The 17,222-nt window shown below is 46.7% G+C and overlaps 1 protein-coding gene across 11 annotated transcripts in view; it reads right to left on the reverse strand.

Annotated features, from left to right (window-relative positions):
• Positions 1-4,192: 4,192 nt before the first annotated feature.
• Positions 4,193-17,222, reverse strand: part of MLPH (melanophilin) — a 76,932-nt gene continuing 63,902 nt past the window's right edge. For all 11 annotated transcript variants that reach the window (XM_075607331.1, XM_075607336.1, XM_075607338.1 and 8 more), the window contains 6 exons: positions 14,496-14,651; positions 12,952-13,044; positions 11,609-11,701; positions 8,875-8,932; positions 5,730-5,821; positions 4,193-5,432 (listed from right to left, as the gene is read on the reverse strand). In XM_075607331.1, the coding sequence (XP_075463446.1) occupies positions 5,409-5,432; positions 5,730-5,821; positions 8,875-8,932; positions 11,609-11,701; positions 12,952-13,044; positions 14,496-14,651 (516 nt within the window). In that variant the 3' untranslated portion in view covers positions 4,193-5,408. The remainder of the gene's footprint in view (positions 5,433-5,729; positions 5,822-8,874; positions 8,933-11,608; positions 11,702-12,951; positions 13,045-14,495; positions 14,652-17,222) is intronic.

The raw sequence follows: 17,222 nt of genomic DNA on the forward strand, positions 1-17,222 counted from the left end.
TCTGTCAGATAACTTTGTGACGGCCCCTAGGGCTCTATATCTTTGCCTATAGCAAAGGTCTAGTGTTCAGGACTATTCTCTGGGACAATTTCCATAGCAAATGGCACCAGGCAAGGCTGCCCCGTTTCCCTTTCTCTTTGTGCTCTCCTTTGAACCTGTAGCGGCCCTTATTAGGGCTAACCCAGATATAACTGGCATCCGGGCGGGAAGTAAGGAATATAAATGATCCCCCTTTGCCGATGACGTTCTCCTCTGTCGAGGCCTCTCACGTCACTACCTAATCTGTTCCAGCGGCTCGATCGGTTTGGCAGACTGTCGGGATTGAAGTTTAACCACTCTAATATCGATAGCGCTTAATCTAAATTTGCCAAAAGAAACGGAGAAACTACTATCTATAAACTTTGATTTTATATGGAAGTCGCCCTCTATCTGGGGTTTAATATTTCTGATTCATTTGAGACGCGTTATAAACTTAACTACCCTCAGTTGATTAAAAGCCTTAAAAAAGATCTTGAATGCTAGGCCAAGTATAATATAGCCTGGATAGGAAAGATTATGTGACCCTCTTTGCCCGACAATAAAGGAGTTTACATCGAATTGACTGTGTACATGGCAGGGCTCAGTCTCTCATACCTGGTAAGGGTGCTGGGTCTGTGCAGGTTGGACGTCGATATGCAGATAGAATAAGGATTGGCGCCGATTCACTTTTATAGTACAGAAAGAGCTTTATTCAACATCCGTTTATAACGCTCGCAACACAACGACATACTTCCCTTTAGACATATAAACTAGTGGTAAATCATAAAGTGACTCTGTGCTTCCTCCCCTGGTAGTTCTCAATCCTACGTAATCAGGGTCCCAGCTATCTGAAAGAGCTTCTAGTTCCTTATACTTCTACTCGCTCACTTCGATGTGCAGATGAAGTACTGCTAACAGTTCCCGGAATGACCTTTAATTCCTTTGGGGTTGAACTCTTAGCCACGCTGCTCCTCCTACTGTGGAACCACAACCTATCCAGCATGTAATACTTACAGTATCTTCCATTCTGAATGTTCATCCTATACTGTATGTTATCTGTGGTTTGTTTTATAGCTTCAAATGTACAGTATGTATTTTTTGTAATTGTGAGATGTTTTGTGTCCCATTGGGAGAAAATTGCTATATAAATAAAGTTAATAAATACAGTAAAATGATTGCATTGGAACTTTGCCCTCCCCTGGTCGACATTCCTCCCCCCCAGGGCAGTTACAAAAGGGGGATATGACAGGAGGGCAAGGTCCCTTTAAGAGGAAAGAGTTAAATGGGTTATCAGTAGGTTGGGGAAGGTGTAATAAAAATGGCTGGGAATATGAACTATTTTAATCAATCTGGTACTTCAGGGGTTAACGTTGGTTAGAAATTATGTTAAAAATACAAAGACATTATTTTGATGACAGATCAAGACCCTTCCTGTGTCTGTGCTGATCTACAAAGAAGGCTTAATAGGGGGACTATCACAGATGGCCCACTAACAGTGAAATATGTAGAGTTTAGAAGGCTGTGGACGATTACCAGATCCTGGGCTGTCAGCCTCAAAGAAATCCTTACATTCTTGAAATATCCCCCGTGCATCACAGAGAGAGGTGACAAACAGGGCATCACTTAGCTGAAGGGCTATATTAAATATAGGATATCATGGGATGACATCTATTCTGAAGAATAACATTGAGATATGTGTAATCTTTGCAAGGAGACAGATGCAATAAGGGCAAACACTTGATGTTTCAGAGTTGGCAAGGGACAGATATCCCGTTTGTCGCTCAAATTTAGGAGTAAGCCAGTGAAAATTAGTATTACATTCAGCAAACTCGCCTGAATATGACTCAGGTCTGTCTAAAAATGATGGCCACAAAATTATGAGGCCTTTTACATATTGAGCCAACTTTTAAACATCACAGGACAAGTCATAAATCTCAGCCGGAGCTGATTTACGACAGGGGTGGGCTTATGTTGCTTCAATAGGAGAAGAATGGTACATAAGTCTTAGCAAGAAGTTACTGAAATAAGAATTCAACAAGAGGTGTGTTTTGGGTTCAGACACATGAGTTCTTATCTTTCCTACACAGTGACCTCTCTGGGAAAAACCTATGGTAACGTACTGTATAAGTATTTCTGTTTCGGTTTATCCTTTTATTTTAAGAAACTTCTGCATTTATTGTAGCTGTATGTTCTTGTAATCATTTTCTGTAACATAAGCACTGTATTTTTATATACAGTATATATTAAAACAAAACTTTAATTAGTGATGCTTTGGGCTCTGAGGACTGGATCTTGAGAACAGCGAAAGAAGAAGAGAGCGAAAAACAGTGCACTGCCAGGGAGCCAGGTGGTGGAAAAAATAAAAGTCTATTTATTCCGTAACGCTCAGAAACATAACCCCAGGGGGTGAGACAAAAACTCCTACGCGTTTCGGACAGTAGGTGTCCTTTATCAAGGAGCATTTTTGGCATCTTTGATTGTTACCTTCATGAGGTCACACGAGGGTGCTTATTGGCATCTTTGATTGTTACCTTCAGGAGATGGGTGTTTTGGTGACTCACATATCACATTTTGTCGTTATACCCACTCCTTTATTTACTCTGTCCTCCAGTCCTGATCAATTATTATGGACATTTATATTTGAAGTTCCACCAGCTCTGGAGCACCCATTTCTGCATATACCCCTATGCGTTGGATCTTGAGAACCCCTGTTTTAACCTGTGTATCTTCAAATTGATGTACATACAGTATTCTAACGAAGTCATTCTACTTTGGGAAATGATCACTATACCAGGGTAACTGTTCCAATGGTTCTGAAGAAACATGTTACACTGAAGAAAGAAAATAGATACACTATCTCTATCTCTCTCCTCTCTCGCTCTTTTCATGGATAGCCCCATAAACAGGCAGCTCAGTCCTGTGACTTTCACAGTTAAAGGGAAATTATTTCTAGAACAGAGCTCTGATTTAGTTGGAGTGAGAGGAAATGAACCAACAAGACAGGATGGCTCTGTAAACTCCTCCACTCGTGATTTGTCTGGAAGCCATCTGGAGACAAATAGTTTATATAATGGCTCACTTTTACACATATTATAAAATGTGTACATATATATACACAAAAAGTGACACACTGTGAGAGCTCATCTGCAGGTCATTACCCAGAATCCATGGCTGCAGTGGAAACACATGCTAAGAGATTATGGGAAAAGGCAGGTTTGTAGACCTGGTAAGAAACGTCAGAGAACCAGGCAATCCACAATATAGTGATAAGTGCCAAAGCATAGGTAGGTGAATCAGAATTCATCATTAATCAGTGAGCGTATCCATATAGCCATCACATGAACAATGCTCCCTGAAAACCAGGGGTGAATGGGAAACCCACCACTCTTGATTTCATTGGGAATGTTAATATCTCCTTGATAAAGAACCTGACATTCGAAACGCGTAGGTGGTCTGTACCTATGCTGTGGATTCTCCATTAAAGATTTTTTGGACTATTGGATCCTCTCCTGGCTCCTGTTTTGGCTGTGCTCTACTTTTCTTACCTTCAACAAGCTTTGTAGACCTGTCTGAGAAATGTGAATGCGCAAGTGGTAACACATGGTATTTTTATTTGAGATATATTTATATATATATATATATATATATATATATTTTGTTTACACACACCCTATAATATGTATATTAACATAGAGTGTTATATAGAAAATACACAGCTCAGAATTAACCCCTCTAGTGCTGCAAAGGTCTACATTCTTTACAATGTGTTGCTGGTCTCACATGTATGCACATTTGTCATTGTATGTACACATTATAACAGGAGTACTTAGTGACGAGGGTCCCTATGAGAGATTCTCAGTTTGCTTCATCTGTTCCCTCTCCGAGACATTCAGATTTCCCCTTCCTCACTCCACTTGAATCAGTAATCCCTCCCAACTAGCTGCCCCTTTTTCTGTACAGGTTTGTTTAACCAGGAGGGAGATTAAAACCGGTAACAGGAAGCCGAGGGGTCCCCCGTAGCTGAAATTAATGCGGTTAAACTCTGGCGGAAACCCCCTCCCCCCCCCTCCCCCTCCCCACACTCGAAATCTCCACCCTGTAAAGAAAAATAAACCAACAGCCTGGATTGCTGTGTTATTATATCCCTCCTGAATAATACAAGCACAGACAGTCATGTATTGGAGAAATGTATTGGAAGCTTCAGGACAAGGAGCTGTGGTGTAGCGGTTAAGGATTTTCTGTGGAACGCGCCCACTTGGGGGATTGGATTCCAGACTCCAGCCACTTCCCCTCGTGCTGTGTGGCCCTGTGACAGTAACACTGTTTGTAGTTGTACATTCGATGTATAGGGCGAGTGTTTTCACTCTGTCAGAGTATTTGGTTAGTGGGCGCACTGTGTCTCTCAGCCGCAACGCGGCGGGTGAAAGAAAGCAGGGCTGGGATTTACCATCACTTCCTTACTACTCAGAACCGCAGGTCTCTCTCAGAGCACAGGCCTTCCAGGACCTTCCTATGTGATGTATTTATATCAGTCCAGAAAACAAGGCACTCACAGATATGTAGATAAAGGAGGTATATAGGGCTCAGACCAGCCAGGTGTCAGCAAGGCAGCACATCTGATATGAGAAAACAGGACAGGCACTCCCAAGATACAAAGGTGACATTTATTCCTCAACGTTTCGGCTCCCAACGGAGCCTTTATCAAGAACTCTTGATAAAGGTTCCGTCGGGAGCCGAAACATTGAGGAATAAATATCACCCTTGGAACTTGTCCTGTTTTGTCATTATATATAGATATATATCTTTAGACTTGATACAGGACAAAGCTGAGAACTAACAGATACAGAAAAGCTGCATGGTATAACATAGCGTCTTATAATGCTCTTTGGCTGTTCTAGCTGTAGCAGTAACACCGGTTCAAATAAGCTGTGACATTAACCCCATAGCTGCTGGAGGGCCATGCAAATAGCACGATGGACTGTCTTTGGCCCTTGAGTTAATTATATAAGAAAGGTCTAAGGCCCTAGCAGCTTGGCAGATAAGGGGTTAAAGGTTCTCAGGGACACTGGACGAACTAGAGACGGGCTGGAGAGGACAAAATCTAAATCCCGCGTGCCTCCCCCTTTTATCTCCATCACTTTCAATCCGTTTTATGTACTTCTCTCCTTTTCCCTGTCCTCACTCATCCCCGTTTCACTCCTCCTCTCGTGCTTCTACCAGATTTCGGGGGGGGGGGGGGGTGGTTCCCAGGAGCTGCAGGAATAGAGTCTCCTGCTGCGGTCCTAGTAGGGGTGGATTGGGAAGGTGCAGGGTTAAGGGACCCCCGGGTACATCATACAGGAGGGAGCAGCGGGTGTGGGGGAGAGAGGAGTAGAGCCCCATTTGATGCTTCATCTCTGGGTGAGAACGGGTTTCTGCAAGATACAGAACGGAGAACACAATATAATGACCTCTGACCCCATTCCTCCCCTCACCCTGACCGCCTGCTTCCCAGTCTGGCTCTCCTCTTTAACCCTACTCATATCCCCAACTTTGGTTACACTGATTTTCGGCCACTGTGTTGCCTATATTCCACTAGCATGGTCCCCTGATCCTTGTCCCCACCAATCTAATTCACACCTGTGCCCCATAACCATCCCCCGTAGCTCTCTCCTACACCCCTCCCAACACATAAGCTGTGCCCCTCTCCCTCCATCCCCCCTGTTCCTTACAGCAAAGTTCCGGTTGGCCTTCTTGTTCTTGCCATTGGGATTGCGCTGGGTCAGCGACCCGCGGTACAGCACGTTCCGCTCAAACGCCCCATCTGAAACAAGGAACCCAAGAAAACGTAATGGCCCCATCGCTAGATTTAAACAACACATCCCGGGGGAGAGGTGATCATTAGACAGATGATTTCCAGACTCAAATCTCCTCTCTCCCTTCTCTCTGTGCTCCTCTGTTCTCTCCCTCCTCTCCACACTCAACTGCTCTCTCTCTCCCCTCTGCGCTCCTTTGCACTCTCTCCTCTTCATGCTCCGCTGCAATCTCCCTCCTCTCTGCGCTCTCCCTCCTCTCCGCCCCCTTGCTCTCTCCCTACACGCTCCTCTGCTCTCTCCCTCCATGGTCCACTGCTCTCTCCCTCCTCTCCACGCTCCTCTGCTCTCTCCCCCCTCTCCACACTCCTCTGCTCTCCCCCCTCTCCACGCTCCTTTGCTCTCTCCCCCCTCTCCACACTCCTCTGCTCTCCCCTTCCTCTCCACGCTCCTCTTCTCTCCTCCACCTCTCAGCACTCCTCTGCTCTCTCCATGCTTCTCTGCTGTCCCCTCTCTCCATGCTCCTCTGCTCACTCCCCCCTCTCCATGGTCCTCTGCTCTCTCCCTCCTCTCCACACTTCTCTGCTCTCTCCCCCCTCTTCACGCTCCTTTGCTCTCTTCCCCCTCTCCACACTCCTCCGCTCTCCCCTTCCTCTCCACGCTCCTCTTCTCTCCCCCTCCTCTCGGCACTCCTCTGCTCTCTCCCCTCTCTCCATGCTCCTCTGCTCTGTCCCCTCTCTCCATGCTCCTCTGCTCTCCCTCTACTCTCCGTGCTCCTCTGCTCTCCCCCTACTCGTGTGCTCCTTAGGCCTCGGTCTCGCTGCGCTCGGTGGCGCGGGCGGCCACACGCGAGTTCCCACCAGCAGGGGAATCCTGCGGAGCCGGTCCCGGTCCCCCATGGCTGCACAGCTTACTACACGCTGTGACGCGTCAGCCGCTATGGATACAAGAGAATGGTGTTCCCTAGCGTTGACGCGTCACGTGGTGTGGCTGTGAGCCAATGGGGAGGGGAGGCTTCGGGAGGAGGAGAGGCTTCGGGGAGCGGGGAGGAGTGCGTGCGTGCCTGTCTGTGTGTGTGTATGTGTGTGCCTGAGTGCGTGAGTGCCTGTCTGTGTGTGTGTCTGAGTGCCTGTCTGTGTGTGTGTATGTGTGTGCCTGAGTGCTTGAGTGCCTGCCTCTGTCTGTCTGTGTGTGTGTGTGTGTGTGTGTATGAGTGCCTGCGTGTGTGTGTGCCTGTCTGTGTGTATGTGCCTGTGCCTGTCTGTGTGTATGTGCCTGTGTGTGTGTGTGTGTGTATGTGTGTGTGTGTGTGTTAACTTACCTTCAATCAGCAGCCCGAGCCGTGGAGGGAGGGGGGGGAGAGTAGCGGGTCCCTCCGCTCAAGCCACGCCCCCCCTCCCTGTGAAGCCTCCCACTCCCGCCCACCTCCCGCTCCCTACAGACCGCATATCGCGGTCTGTGTATGTCAGCGCACCGCCTGTCTGCAGAGCGGGCGCGCTGACTCTGGGAGCGGGGCCTTAGCCTTACGCTCCTCTTTGCGCTCCTCTGTTCTCCCCCTCCTCTCTGCGCTCTTCAGCCCCCCTCTCCCCTCCACACTCCTCTGCCCTCCTGTACTCTCTCTCCCAACTCCATTTAGCTGCTATTCTCCTCCACGTTCCTCTGCTCTACCCCCCTGCCCTCCCTCGTCCCCATTCTTCTGCTCTCCCCCTCCTCACTCTATCCCTTTCTCTCTTTATGTCACGTTTCTCTCCTGATTCTTCTATCTTTCTCCCCCTTTCTCGCTCCTCTTACTGTACTTCCTATTTTTCTCTGCCAGCCTCCCTCATTTCCCCTTGCTATCCTCCTGAGATCCCCCCCCCCCTCCTTTCCTTCCTTATTGCTCACGCTCTCTCCCCCATCTTGCACTAGAAGGTAAAGAGGAAAACAGACTAAACAGCCGACTCATCTGTGTTCAGACTGACATCAAAACTCGCTCTCATTCTACTAAACCAAGAGTGGCCAACTCCAGTCCTCAAGAGCCACCGACAGGTCAGGTTTTCAGGATATCCCTGCTTCAGCACAGGTGGCTCAATCAGTGGCTCAGTCTTCAACCTGTTGGTGGCCCTTGAGGACTGGAGTTGACCGCCCCTGTACGAAACGGTTCCCCGAGGCCCAACCACCTCAGCCGTATCACGTTCCTGCAGGAAGGAGAAGTAGCGTTGTGTTGTGGTGGAGCCGTTGGTCTCTGAAGTGGAAGACCAGCTCAGTGTCCCCATGGTGCGAGCACTGGAGTGTGAGCTCTTCTGCGTGCCGTGTTACCACAATACGCAGGTAGCTATTAACACATTGTAGGCCGCACAGCATGAATGCAGAAAGGTTCGGCACGACAAGGAAAAGGAGTGATGTGCTGCAGGCAGCTCTGCCAGCCAAGTCATTTAACCCCTTCACGGCTGAGAGTTCTGTAACATTATGTAGTGATGTAGATCTATGAAATATATCCCTGCTATGAAGAGTGGCACCCCCAGAAGTGAAGGGGAGAAGGGCGTAATGCCCTGCGGGACCACCTCCCAGCGAGTAGGTTAGAAGCATAGTGCCTTGCGTGCGTCTGTGGAGGGTGAAGTGAGAGACGCGCGGTAATGAGCGTGTGATAAGGCTCAGCCTCGGGAGACGGGGGAGGTTAATTGAAGCCGTGCGGGTCGAGTGAGTCAGTCCAGGCTGGAGCGGTGATGAGTGGAGATTAAGGAGCACAGAGAGGGGCATGGGTGAGACGGGCTCCTTATCTGGGACCAGAGGTGGCGGACGCGGAGTGTCAGCTCCCGAGGAGGGGGGAGTGGTAACATGCTCTGAGGGGCTCCCCCTGCTTACATGCACATGCTGTGCACACACGCAGCACAAACACGCAAATGTCACATGCATAAAATACACAACGTACAAACCTTACATACAGCACACATCACATACACACGCAAATGTCACATGCATTCAACACACAACCCTTACATACAACATACCTTGCATGCATGTGCTCCACACGCACACATGTGCACACTGCCTTTATATGACCGTGCTCTGAGTAGAGACTCACCTGGCATCTCTGTGTCATTGTTCAACTTCTTTCTCAAGGCCTGCTGCATGGACAGGATCTGAGGGAGCAGACACATTATCCGTCAGACCCTCAGTGCAGGCGGACTATATACAGTAAGGTAAATCACCCAGCACAGCATACTGACTAACACACAACGTGTTCTGCCCCAGCAGGGGGAATAAGAGACATTCGATGATCCTCACACACACTTACTGTACTGCCCTCTGGGGAATGGAATATCACACCTCACACTCATACTGCTGCCTACAAGGGGAATAGCTAGCATTATACTCACCCTCACACGCATCGTGCCCTCGGGTGGGGTATATCTAGCATTACACTGAGCCGTACACACATACTTGCAGGGCTATAACTAACATTACACTCACCATTACACACACCCTTAGGATCCGCGTATAGTGCCGGCAACGGTGACGTCAGGCTGCGGTCGCTGGATAATCAAATTGAGATGACTTCCAGCGATCGACTACCAAGCTGATTGCGGCAATGCATTTGTTTTGACGCGACGTCGCGTCGGTGTCGCCGGCACTATATGCGCAGCCTTACACAGCCCTCTGTTGGGGAATGTGACGGTGATGGGGTAACCGTTCTCACAATAAAGGTTTAAGCTAGTTTGGTTACCTCTGATCCTTGTATTGTGGCACATGAGTATCAGCTCTTGGGCCTAAATGTTGTATAACCTTAGTGTGCAATTATGCGGTAATAAAGTATTTGATGTGTTTTTACCTTTCCAGGAGTGCCAGCGAGCAGAGATTGCTGGGGTGTGAGTTTCAAGGGGAGTTTTGCGGAGAAAGTGTTGTCAGTATGTGCCTAGCTAGTAAGGGTCCAGAGTTGCTGGTTCCCCTAAAAATGTACCCAGGAATCAGGTCAGACTCCTGGTTACATGTAGGCACATGTCCCGGCAACATCTCCCCTTGAAAACACTTTTGTGACTCATCTCTAGGGGTCCCCTGCTTCAGCAGAGACCAGCAAGATAAACGGGGCATAGGGATGTGAGGTGTCCCTGAAACCGTCAAGGGGTCCCTAGGGAAATGGGGGTACCCAGTAAATGCCAGTTCCACAGAACCGGTATAGGGGTTCTGAGGTACTCTAACAATATATATATATATATATATATATATATATATATATATATATATATATATATATATATATACAGTGTTCGACAAACCTATACATTTGCTCGCCCCGGGCGAGTGGATTTAACCTCCGGGCGAGTAAATATTGGCCCAAGCAGCACACGTTTGGTACTAGGTGGAGAGTAGATTTTTTTGTGTGGCGAGTAGATTTTTTGGTGATTTGTCAACCACTGTGTGTGTGTGTGTATATATATATATATATATATATATATATATATATATATATATATATATATATATATATATATATATATATATATATATATATATATATATATATATGCAAATATAGCTGTATGCTCATCTGCATGTCTTAGGCAGGTCTGCAACCCAGCCTTTCCCCATTATCACCCAGCATACAGCACTTCCACTGCAGCAAGGGATTCTGGGAAATGACATGCAAATGAGCACACAGTGTCACTTTTTGCCTCAATAACCATTTTTAACATGGTTCCCTATAGGCTTAAGCTTGCTGCATGGTCACAGCTTTGAGCACAGCCAGGGTTAAGGTGCATACCCAGAAAACCACCCACAGACAGCTGTTTCGACCTTGATGGGTCTCATCAGTGTGGGGTTGATTTTACTGGGAATGCAAGAGAGGCTATGGGATAGGCTAAACCATAATTTATTACCATTTTATATATATATATATATATATATATATATATATATATATATATATATATATATATGGTTCCCCAAAGTATATTCTGTAATAAAGTGTACTTTATAACGTGTTTTGTGTTTACTATAAGGCTCTACGCAGTCAGCCTGGGCATATGTTTAAGGTGCCAGCTAGTCTGCATAGAATCCGTACATGAAAGAGGAGACGGGATGTTGAGGTATCAGGGTGCTAAGTGGTGGGGCAGGGTGGAGTACTGGGGCTGGAGAACAGAGACCCCCTGGAGGGGTGGGGGGGCCTCTTTGGTCTGCTGGACGCAGTGGTGCCTGCCCAGCGGGAGGCAGTGGGCTGGCTAGGGAAAAGATGGCGATCGTAGGCGCTTTTTTGCTATTGGCCAGAACACATGTCCTGCCCACTGGGCGTCCCGAGCCGGCTCAACCTGCCCCCTGCCTCTGACATCATCAGCCAGACGAGCCCTGCTCATATTGGCTGCTGAGAATGTTCTACGCTTCTGATAGGGGGGTTGTATTCTGTGAATTAAACTCAGAAGTATTATAAACCCCTGCGCCAATCAGATTTTCAGTTCTTTAAGATTCTAAGTTTCCAGCAAGAAAGAGTGTGGGCAGGCCTTTCAAAAGTGCTGGGTCAGCAAAATCTGCCTGGAATTTAGTCATCAGGGGAAAATCCTTATTTAGAATTTCCTGCACCTAGGAGAGTCTAGTTTTTTTTACCCCAGTTCCCAAGTAAGTGTCTCTTTTGGCCTGTAGTTTGTGTATCAGTGTGTGTATGCCTTTTCTTGTGAATAAATTTACAATTTATTTCATTAACTTGTTTTGCTCAATGCATGATCCTGTTAAAAAGCTGTAAGTTGCCTGGTCTCCCATGACAGGAAATACTAGCATTACACTGACCCTTACACATATACTGCCCCCTGCAGGGGTATAACACCAACCTTGGCTTCACTGGGTGTTGAAGGCAGACTGTCCAGTTCAGGAGCTGATGGCTGGAATGGTTCTGTGCTCCGGGAGATTGCTGGAGCAAAAACCTGGAGAGATGAGAGGGAGACTGGCTGGGCAGAGGACAGCCACATCCTACAGTAAACTCATAACCCTGCATTATATATAGTGTGGCTATTGTCCTATGATGTACCACATCATACAGAAACTCTGCAACCATCCATGTATACAGGGGATACTGTACTATAATGTCCCACAACCTATAGTAACTCCACAACCCTGCATTATATACACTGGCAATATTGTCTTACAATATACCACATCCTACAGTAAAAAGGAAAGAATCAAGGCGCTAATGTGTTTAAACTCTAAATATAATTATAATTATATTGGTGTATATTTTGCTGCCCAAGTGAAAATTGGGGACTCACTTCCCCAAAAAGATGTGCTCAGGAAAAAAAGGAAGATACACTTAGGCGCATAAATGTAATACTGATGGTTTACTGTAGTACTAATGGTGGTCAAGTTTCCCACAGAATCAGAAGTGTTTATATATAAAATACAGTTTATTAGAATAAAAGGTAAAAATAATAAAATGTACAATCAAAACAAAGATCCTATTAAAGGATCTAACATAACATTGGACCCCTTATTTGATTAAGCTTAATCAACCCGAGTTCACCGAGGTCGTTTCCCCTCATACAGAGGTAAAAGGGAAGGGTTCACAGTGTAGTGTTAGGACCTGAACATTTGGTTATACCTTGACGTTTGGTATGCAGGCTTATGACGCTTTGGCCAAAGGGTTTAACTAAATAACCAAGAAAATTTTATTATTGAAGTATTTTCACTTTATACTTATTACCAGTGGTCGACAAATCACCAAAAAATCTACTCGCCGAGCAAAAAAATCTACTCGCCACCTAGTGCCACATGTGTGCTGCTTGGGCCAATAGGAGCTCGCCACGATGTTAAATCCACTCGCCCAGGGCGAGCAAATGTATAGGTTTGTCGAACACTGCTTATTACCATATACGTTTTGTCAATTGGATGTAGCTTTGGGCACCCCTGCCTTTTGTTGTATACATTTGCCACGCTCAGTAGCACTCCTTTTGACATAAATATATATATATATATATATATATATATATATATATGATGTGGTGGGTTTTGGAGTTTGAGCTTACTGGGAATGTGTGTGCTAATCACCGTTGGTCTATATACAAATGTTATGCTCTTAGAACAGGAAGGCAGGAAGGGTCTCCCAAACAATGAGATCCTACGAGAGAACTTCAGGGTCCAACACCATCATATCTGAACCGTCTGCTCTCCGGCCTCTTACCCGTGGGCTGGATTTCCTTTTGGATTTCCCCGCAGGGGTGACGGTGAGCCCCGCAGCGCTCAGAGCCGCTATCCGAGATTCAATATCCGAGACCTCAAAAGGAAGGGGGGGAAAAGTCAGAAAAAAATCCCCGCCCTCCATGGGTGTGAAAACCCCCCTTCACTGCCTCAGTTTCCTAATGGAAAAGAAGGGGTTAAAGGGGCAGTCCCATCTTGGACCAAAGTGAGATAAAGACAGCGGTATGTTTAATAGGTCAAACCAGGCGTTGAAGTGGCCTAACAAAGTGGGGGTACTCTGCCTGATTACATAACAATTGTCACCTTGTTAAATTATTGGGGAACAGATCTTCGGACCTTGTTATAGAAAGAACGATACAATATTTATAATATAAATACACCAGAGAACAGAGTCCTTCTATAAACCACCCGTTCTATGATGGGAAAGTGACACTATATGTCTGTACATAAAACATGTACTGGTACTCTACACCCCTTGGTGCCATGACGCTTCAGTCTTTGGGTTAAATGTAGGTGATTGCCACCTTTCTAAATAACAAAAAAAAGCACCTTTATACAATGTATTTTTTTCGTTTGCGTGTACTTTTCCATGATAAATGAATCATTTTGAAGACCTTTGATAATCTTTATCCTACTTATTTTGTTGATAAGACTGTTTGGCAGCTATCAGAACCCTAAGTAAAATAGTTTTTTTGGGTTGGTTATTCTGTGTTCATTGTATAGTAATTTTCTGAATCTATCATTAGCAATACAGTTATAAATAAGTCGCTGATATGCTTAAATTCAGCTGCCCCAGAGAAAATCGAAACATATTCATTGTTTACCCGGATACAACCAAGTATTACAGCTACTTAAAGAATGATTGCTTCTTTCTTCAGAAGTTGATTACACTAATATTTTTTTTCTTCTGGCCCTCTAAATAAGATTGCCCCATAAATGATCACATTTACCTTCCCCCATCATATTTATAAAAAGTAAGAGAGAGTTGTTTTGGGAACACAAAAATACATCATAACATGGACACACCTATACCTTATGCCAGGCGGGCTCAACTCCAGTCCTCAAGCCCGCCCCCCCCCCCCCCCCCCCAACAGCTCAGGTTTTCAGGATATCCCTGCTTCAGCACAGGTAGCTCAATCAGTCCCTGCTTCAGCACAAGTGGCTCAATCAGTCTCTGCTTCAGCACAGGTGGCCCAGAGGCTCAGTCTTCAACTGAGCCTCTGATTGTGCCACCTGTGCTGAAGCAGGGATATCCCAAAAACCTGACCTGTTGGGGGAGGTGGGGGGGGGGGGCTTGAGGACAGGAGTTGAGCACCCCTGGGTTACGTTTCCACTCCCCCCTTCCTTTTACATTGTAAGCTCCTTAGGCGAGGACCCCCGTAGTGCGGGTTCATGTTCTAATTGTTCATAATTCACTGTGTATCGGAGAAGTTGCTGCTCTAATTCACTGGCTCGTTCCTCCGCACCGTTCCACCCCGGGGCGGCCTTTCTCTGGCTGGGACACCGCTCCCCGACCCGCCCTCTCACCTCGCTCTCCGCCTGCTGCACCTGCGCAGTCGCTGACGCCACGTTGACCTCCAGCTCTGACAGCTCAGAGTCGGTGGTCCCACTTTGCCGGGCTCGCTCCTCCATGTCTCGTAGCTTCTTCTCCAGCCCGGGCGCTGTCTCTGTCACTATGTACACCTGGGAACAGAGAGGCAACGTCGCTTCCTGCTTTTCTCCACCCGTTATTGTTTTATTCATTTGATGCAGGCCTGCACAACTCCAGTCCTCGAGAGCCGCAAACAGGCCAGGTTTTCAGGATTTTTCAGTTATACTGAGCCACTAATTGAGCCAGCTGTGCTGTAGTAGGAATATCATGAAAACCTGTCCTGTTTGCGACCCTTGAGTACAGGCGTTGTACAGGCTTGGGTTACTGTTTTGGATAAATATTTTTTCTCCCGGGAGCACGTTAAAGATGTCCGCCATTGTGATTTTCTAAAAAATGCTTAAGAATACAGCACTGATTGCTGACAAGGTGGGAACATTTGATACATTTGTCCTGAGTTCATGCTCCAATCCAGCATATAACGGTGCTGTGCTGCCTAGGTCTCTTCCCTCAGGGGTATCCAGGAGCTAGACCATATACATGTCAGCTCTGAGAACCCCCTGTTTCCCGTGATACCTGCCCCACCCCCGTACCATCCCCTGCTGAAGAAACAAAATGGAAGTTTAAATCCCCCTCGGCACGTGGGGCAACACTGAACTGCAACATGTTTTTTAAAAATAAATAAAACAGTTCTGTACTATGACAAAATACTTGTAGCATGTTTTGTTTTTAAAAAATTCTGAATTACATTTTTAATGTATTACAATGTAACAAGCATTTTTTGTTTCTATAGCAACCATTTACAAAGTCACATCCCCTTCCTCTTCTGAAAAAGGCTCTGGCACACCCCTTTTTGAGCCCTGTCCTCTCTCTAGCAGTGCACCTATTGCATCTAGTGACTGCCTGGTCACATGATCTTCCCCACAGAACTTTGCATGTTTGGTCCTCTTCTGCTGCACTGACAGCCATTTAGTGAACCCCCGAGCCGAATCTTCGCTGATCGATCAAAGGAGAACGGATCGATTAGCAACGTAGCTAATTACATATCATTGTGTGAATTTTATTGATGCACATATTAAGGGGGGAAAAATAAATAAGAAAAAATATCGGAAGGTTGGACTGCTGCTTTAAGAACCAGAAAGTACCGGCGGCCCCTCCTCCGGCAAGTATCCCGCGTCCCCAGCGCTGAAATCGATCAGCTCCGGATGCAAAAATGCAAAAACAACTTCCAGAGAACATACCATAATTACTGCCGATTAGTCTCCTGTCCGGGTAAGAAATGCTCGGTAGCGGTTATATATCCAAGTATCCCGACTGCAAAATTGGGACAAAAAACTGCACCAGATTGATGCCATGATTGTATTTTATTTATTTTTGCCTCCGGGAGACTTTGATACATAACCCACAAGGATTCCAGACACGCAGCGATCATGTGGGAATTGCACGAGCACCTGCAGAAAATTCCCACCGGAGAATGTCCCTGGCCATCGGCATCCCTCCGGGGTAGTGAAGTTCACCATGAAGCTCACCAGGAAATTGGGACTTAAGAGGACACTTGGGAAGAATAAAAAACGTACACATTGTTGTTCATGCTAAGTGAATCCGATAGGACTCCCTAATAAAGGGGCGGCCAACTCCGGGCCTCAAGGGCCACCAACAGGGCAGGTTTACAGGATATCTCAGCTTCAGCACAGGTGGCTCAATCAGAGGCTCAGTCAAAGACTGAGTCTCTGATTGAGCCACCCACGCTGAAGCAGAGACTGAATGAGCCACCTGTGCTGAAGCAGAGACTGATTGAGCCACCCACGCTGAAGCAGAGACTGATTGAGCCACCCATGCTGAAGCAGGGACTGATTGAGCCACCTGTGCTGAAGCAAGGATATCCTGAAACCCTGACCTGTTGGTGGCCCGTGAGCACTGGAGTTGGCCACCCCTGCCCTAATAGATAAAGTAGCATAGAAACACTCAGACAAACACGCACGTAACCCGCTCCACGCTTTCTCTTTCATTGGTAGTACCATTAGCCTTAAAGCAAGTGTCTGTCCTCCCTGACTCCATGCTCTCAGGAAGCATTCTCCCGCTAACGCTCCATGCTGAAAGGAGAAAGGGGCTTCGTGTGGGGGGGGACGGACGGACGGACGGAGGGAGCTGTAATTGCCAGCGTTGGCACTGCTCCGGGAGAGCTCTCAGCTCGGGCCTCAGAACAATGCTCAAGTGGCACTTTGATCTCCTGAAGTATTTTCTGCAATGCGCCTGGAACAAAGGCAGCAGCGGCTGCTGGAGAGGGCAGCGAGCTCCCATTAGCAGGTCCTTACTGCAGGGAGGAGGGGGTGTTATTATTATTTGCCTTCAATGTTCTCAGGACCCCCAAGAAAAAATCTTTCCAATACCAGCATATTCTCTCTAACATTAGGATGGCTGGGTTAACTTCTTCCCATCCACAAAATTTCCTCTTACAACAGCTACAGTAGCCCTTCTAAGGGCATCTCCTCATACTGCAGCCCTGGAATTAGAACTCCCCTCTTATAAGAACATCTCTGTATCACAGCCCTGATAAGTTCCTATGGGAAGAGCCCGCTAGAAAAAAATTCCTCTAAGAGAGAAAATAGCACGAGGCGCATGCGCAGCAGCCGAGTGAAAGGAAGCTTAGAGAATGAGCTCCGTTC

The sequence above is a fragment of the Ascaphus truei genome, chromosome 7 (genome assembly GCF_040206685.1).
Source record: "Ascaphus truei isolate aAscTru1 chromosome 7, aAscTru1.hap1, whole genome shotgun sequence".
Lineage (NCBI taxonomy): Eukaryota > Metazoa > Chordata > Amphibia > Anura > Ascaphidae > Ascaphus > Ascaphus truei.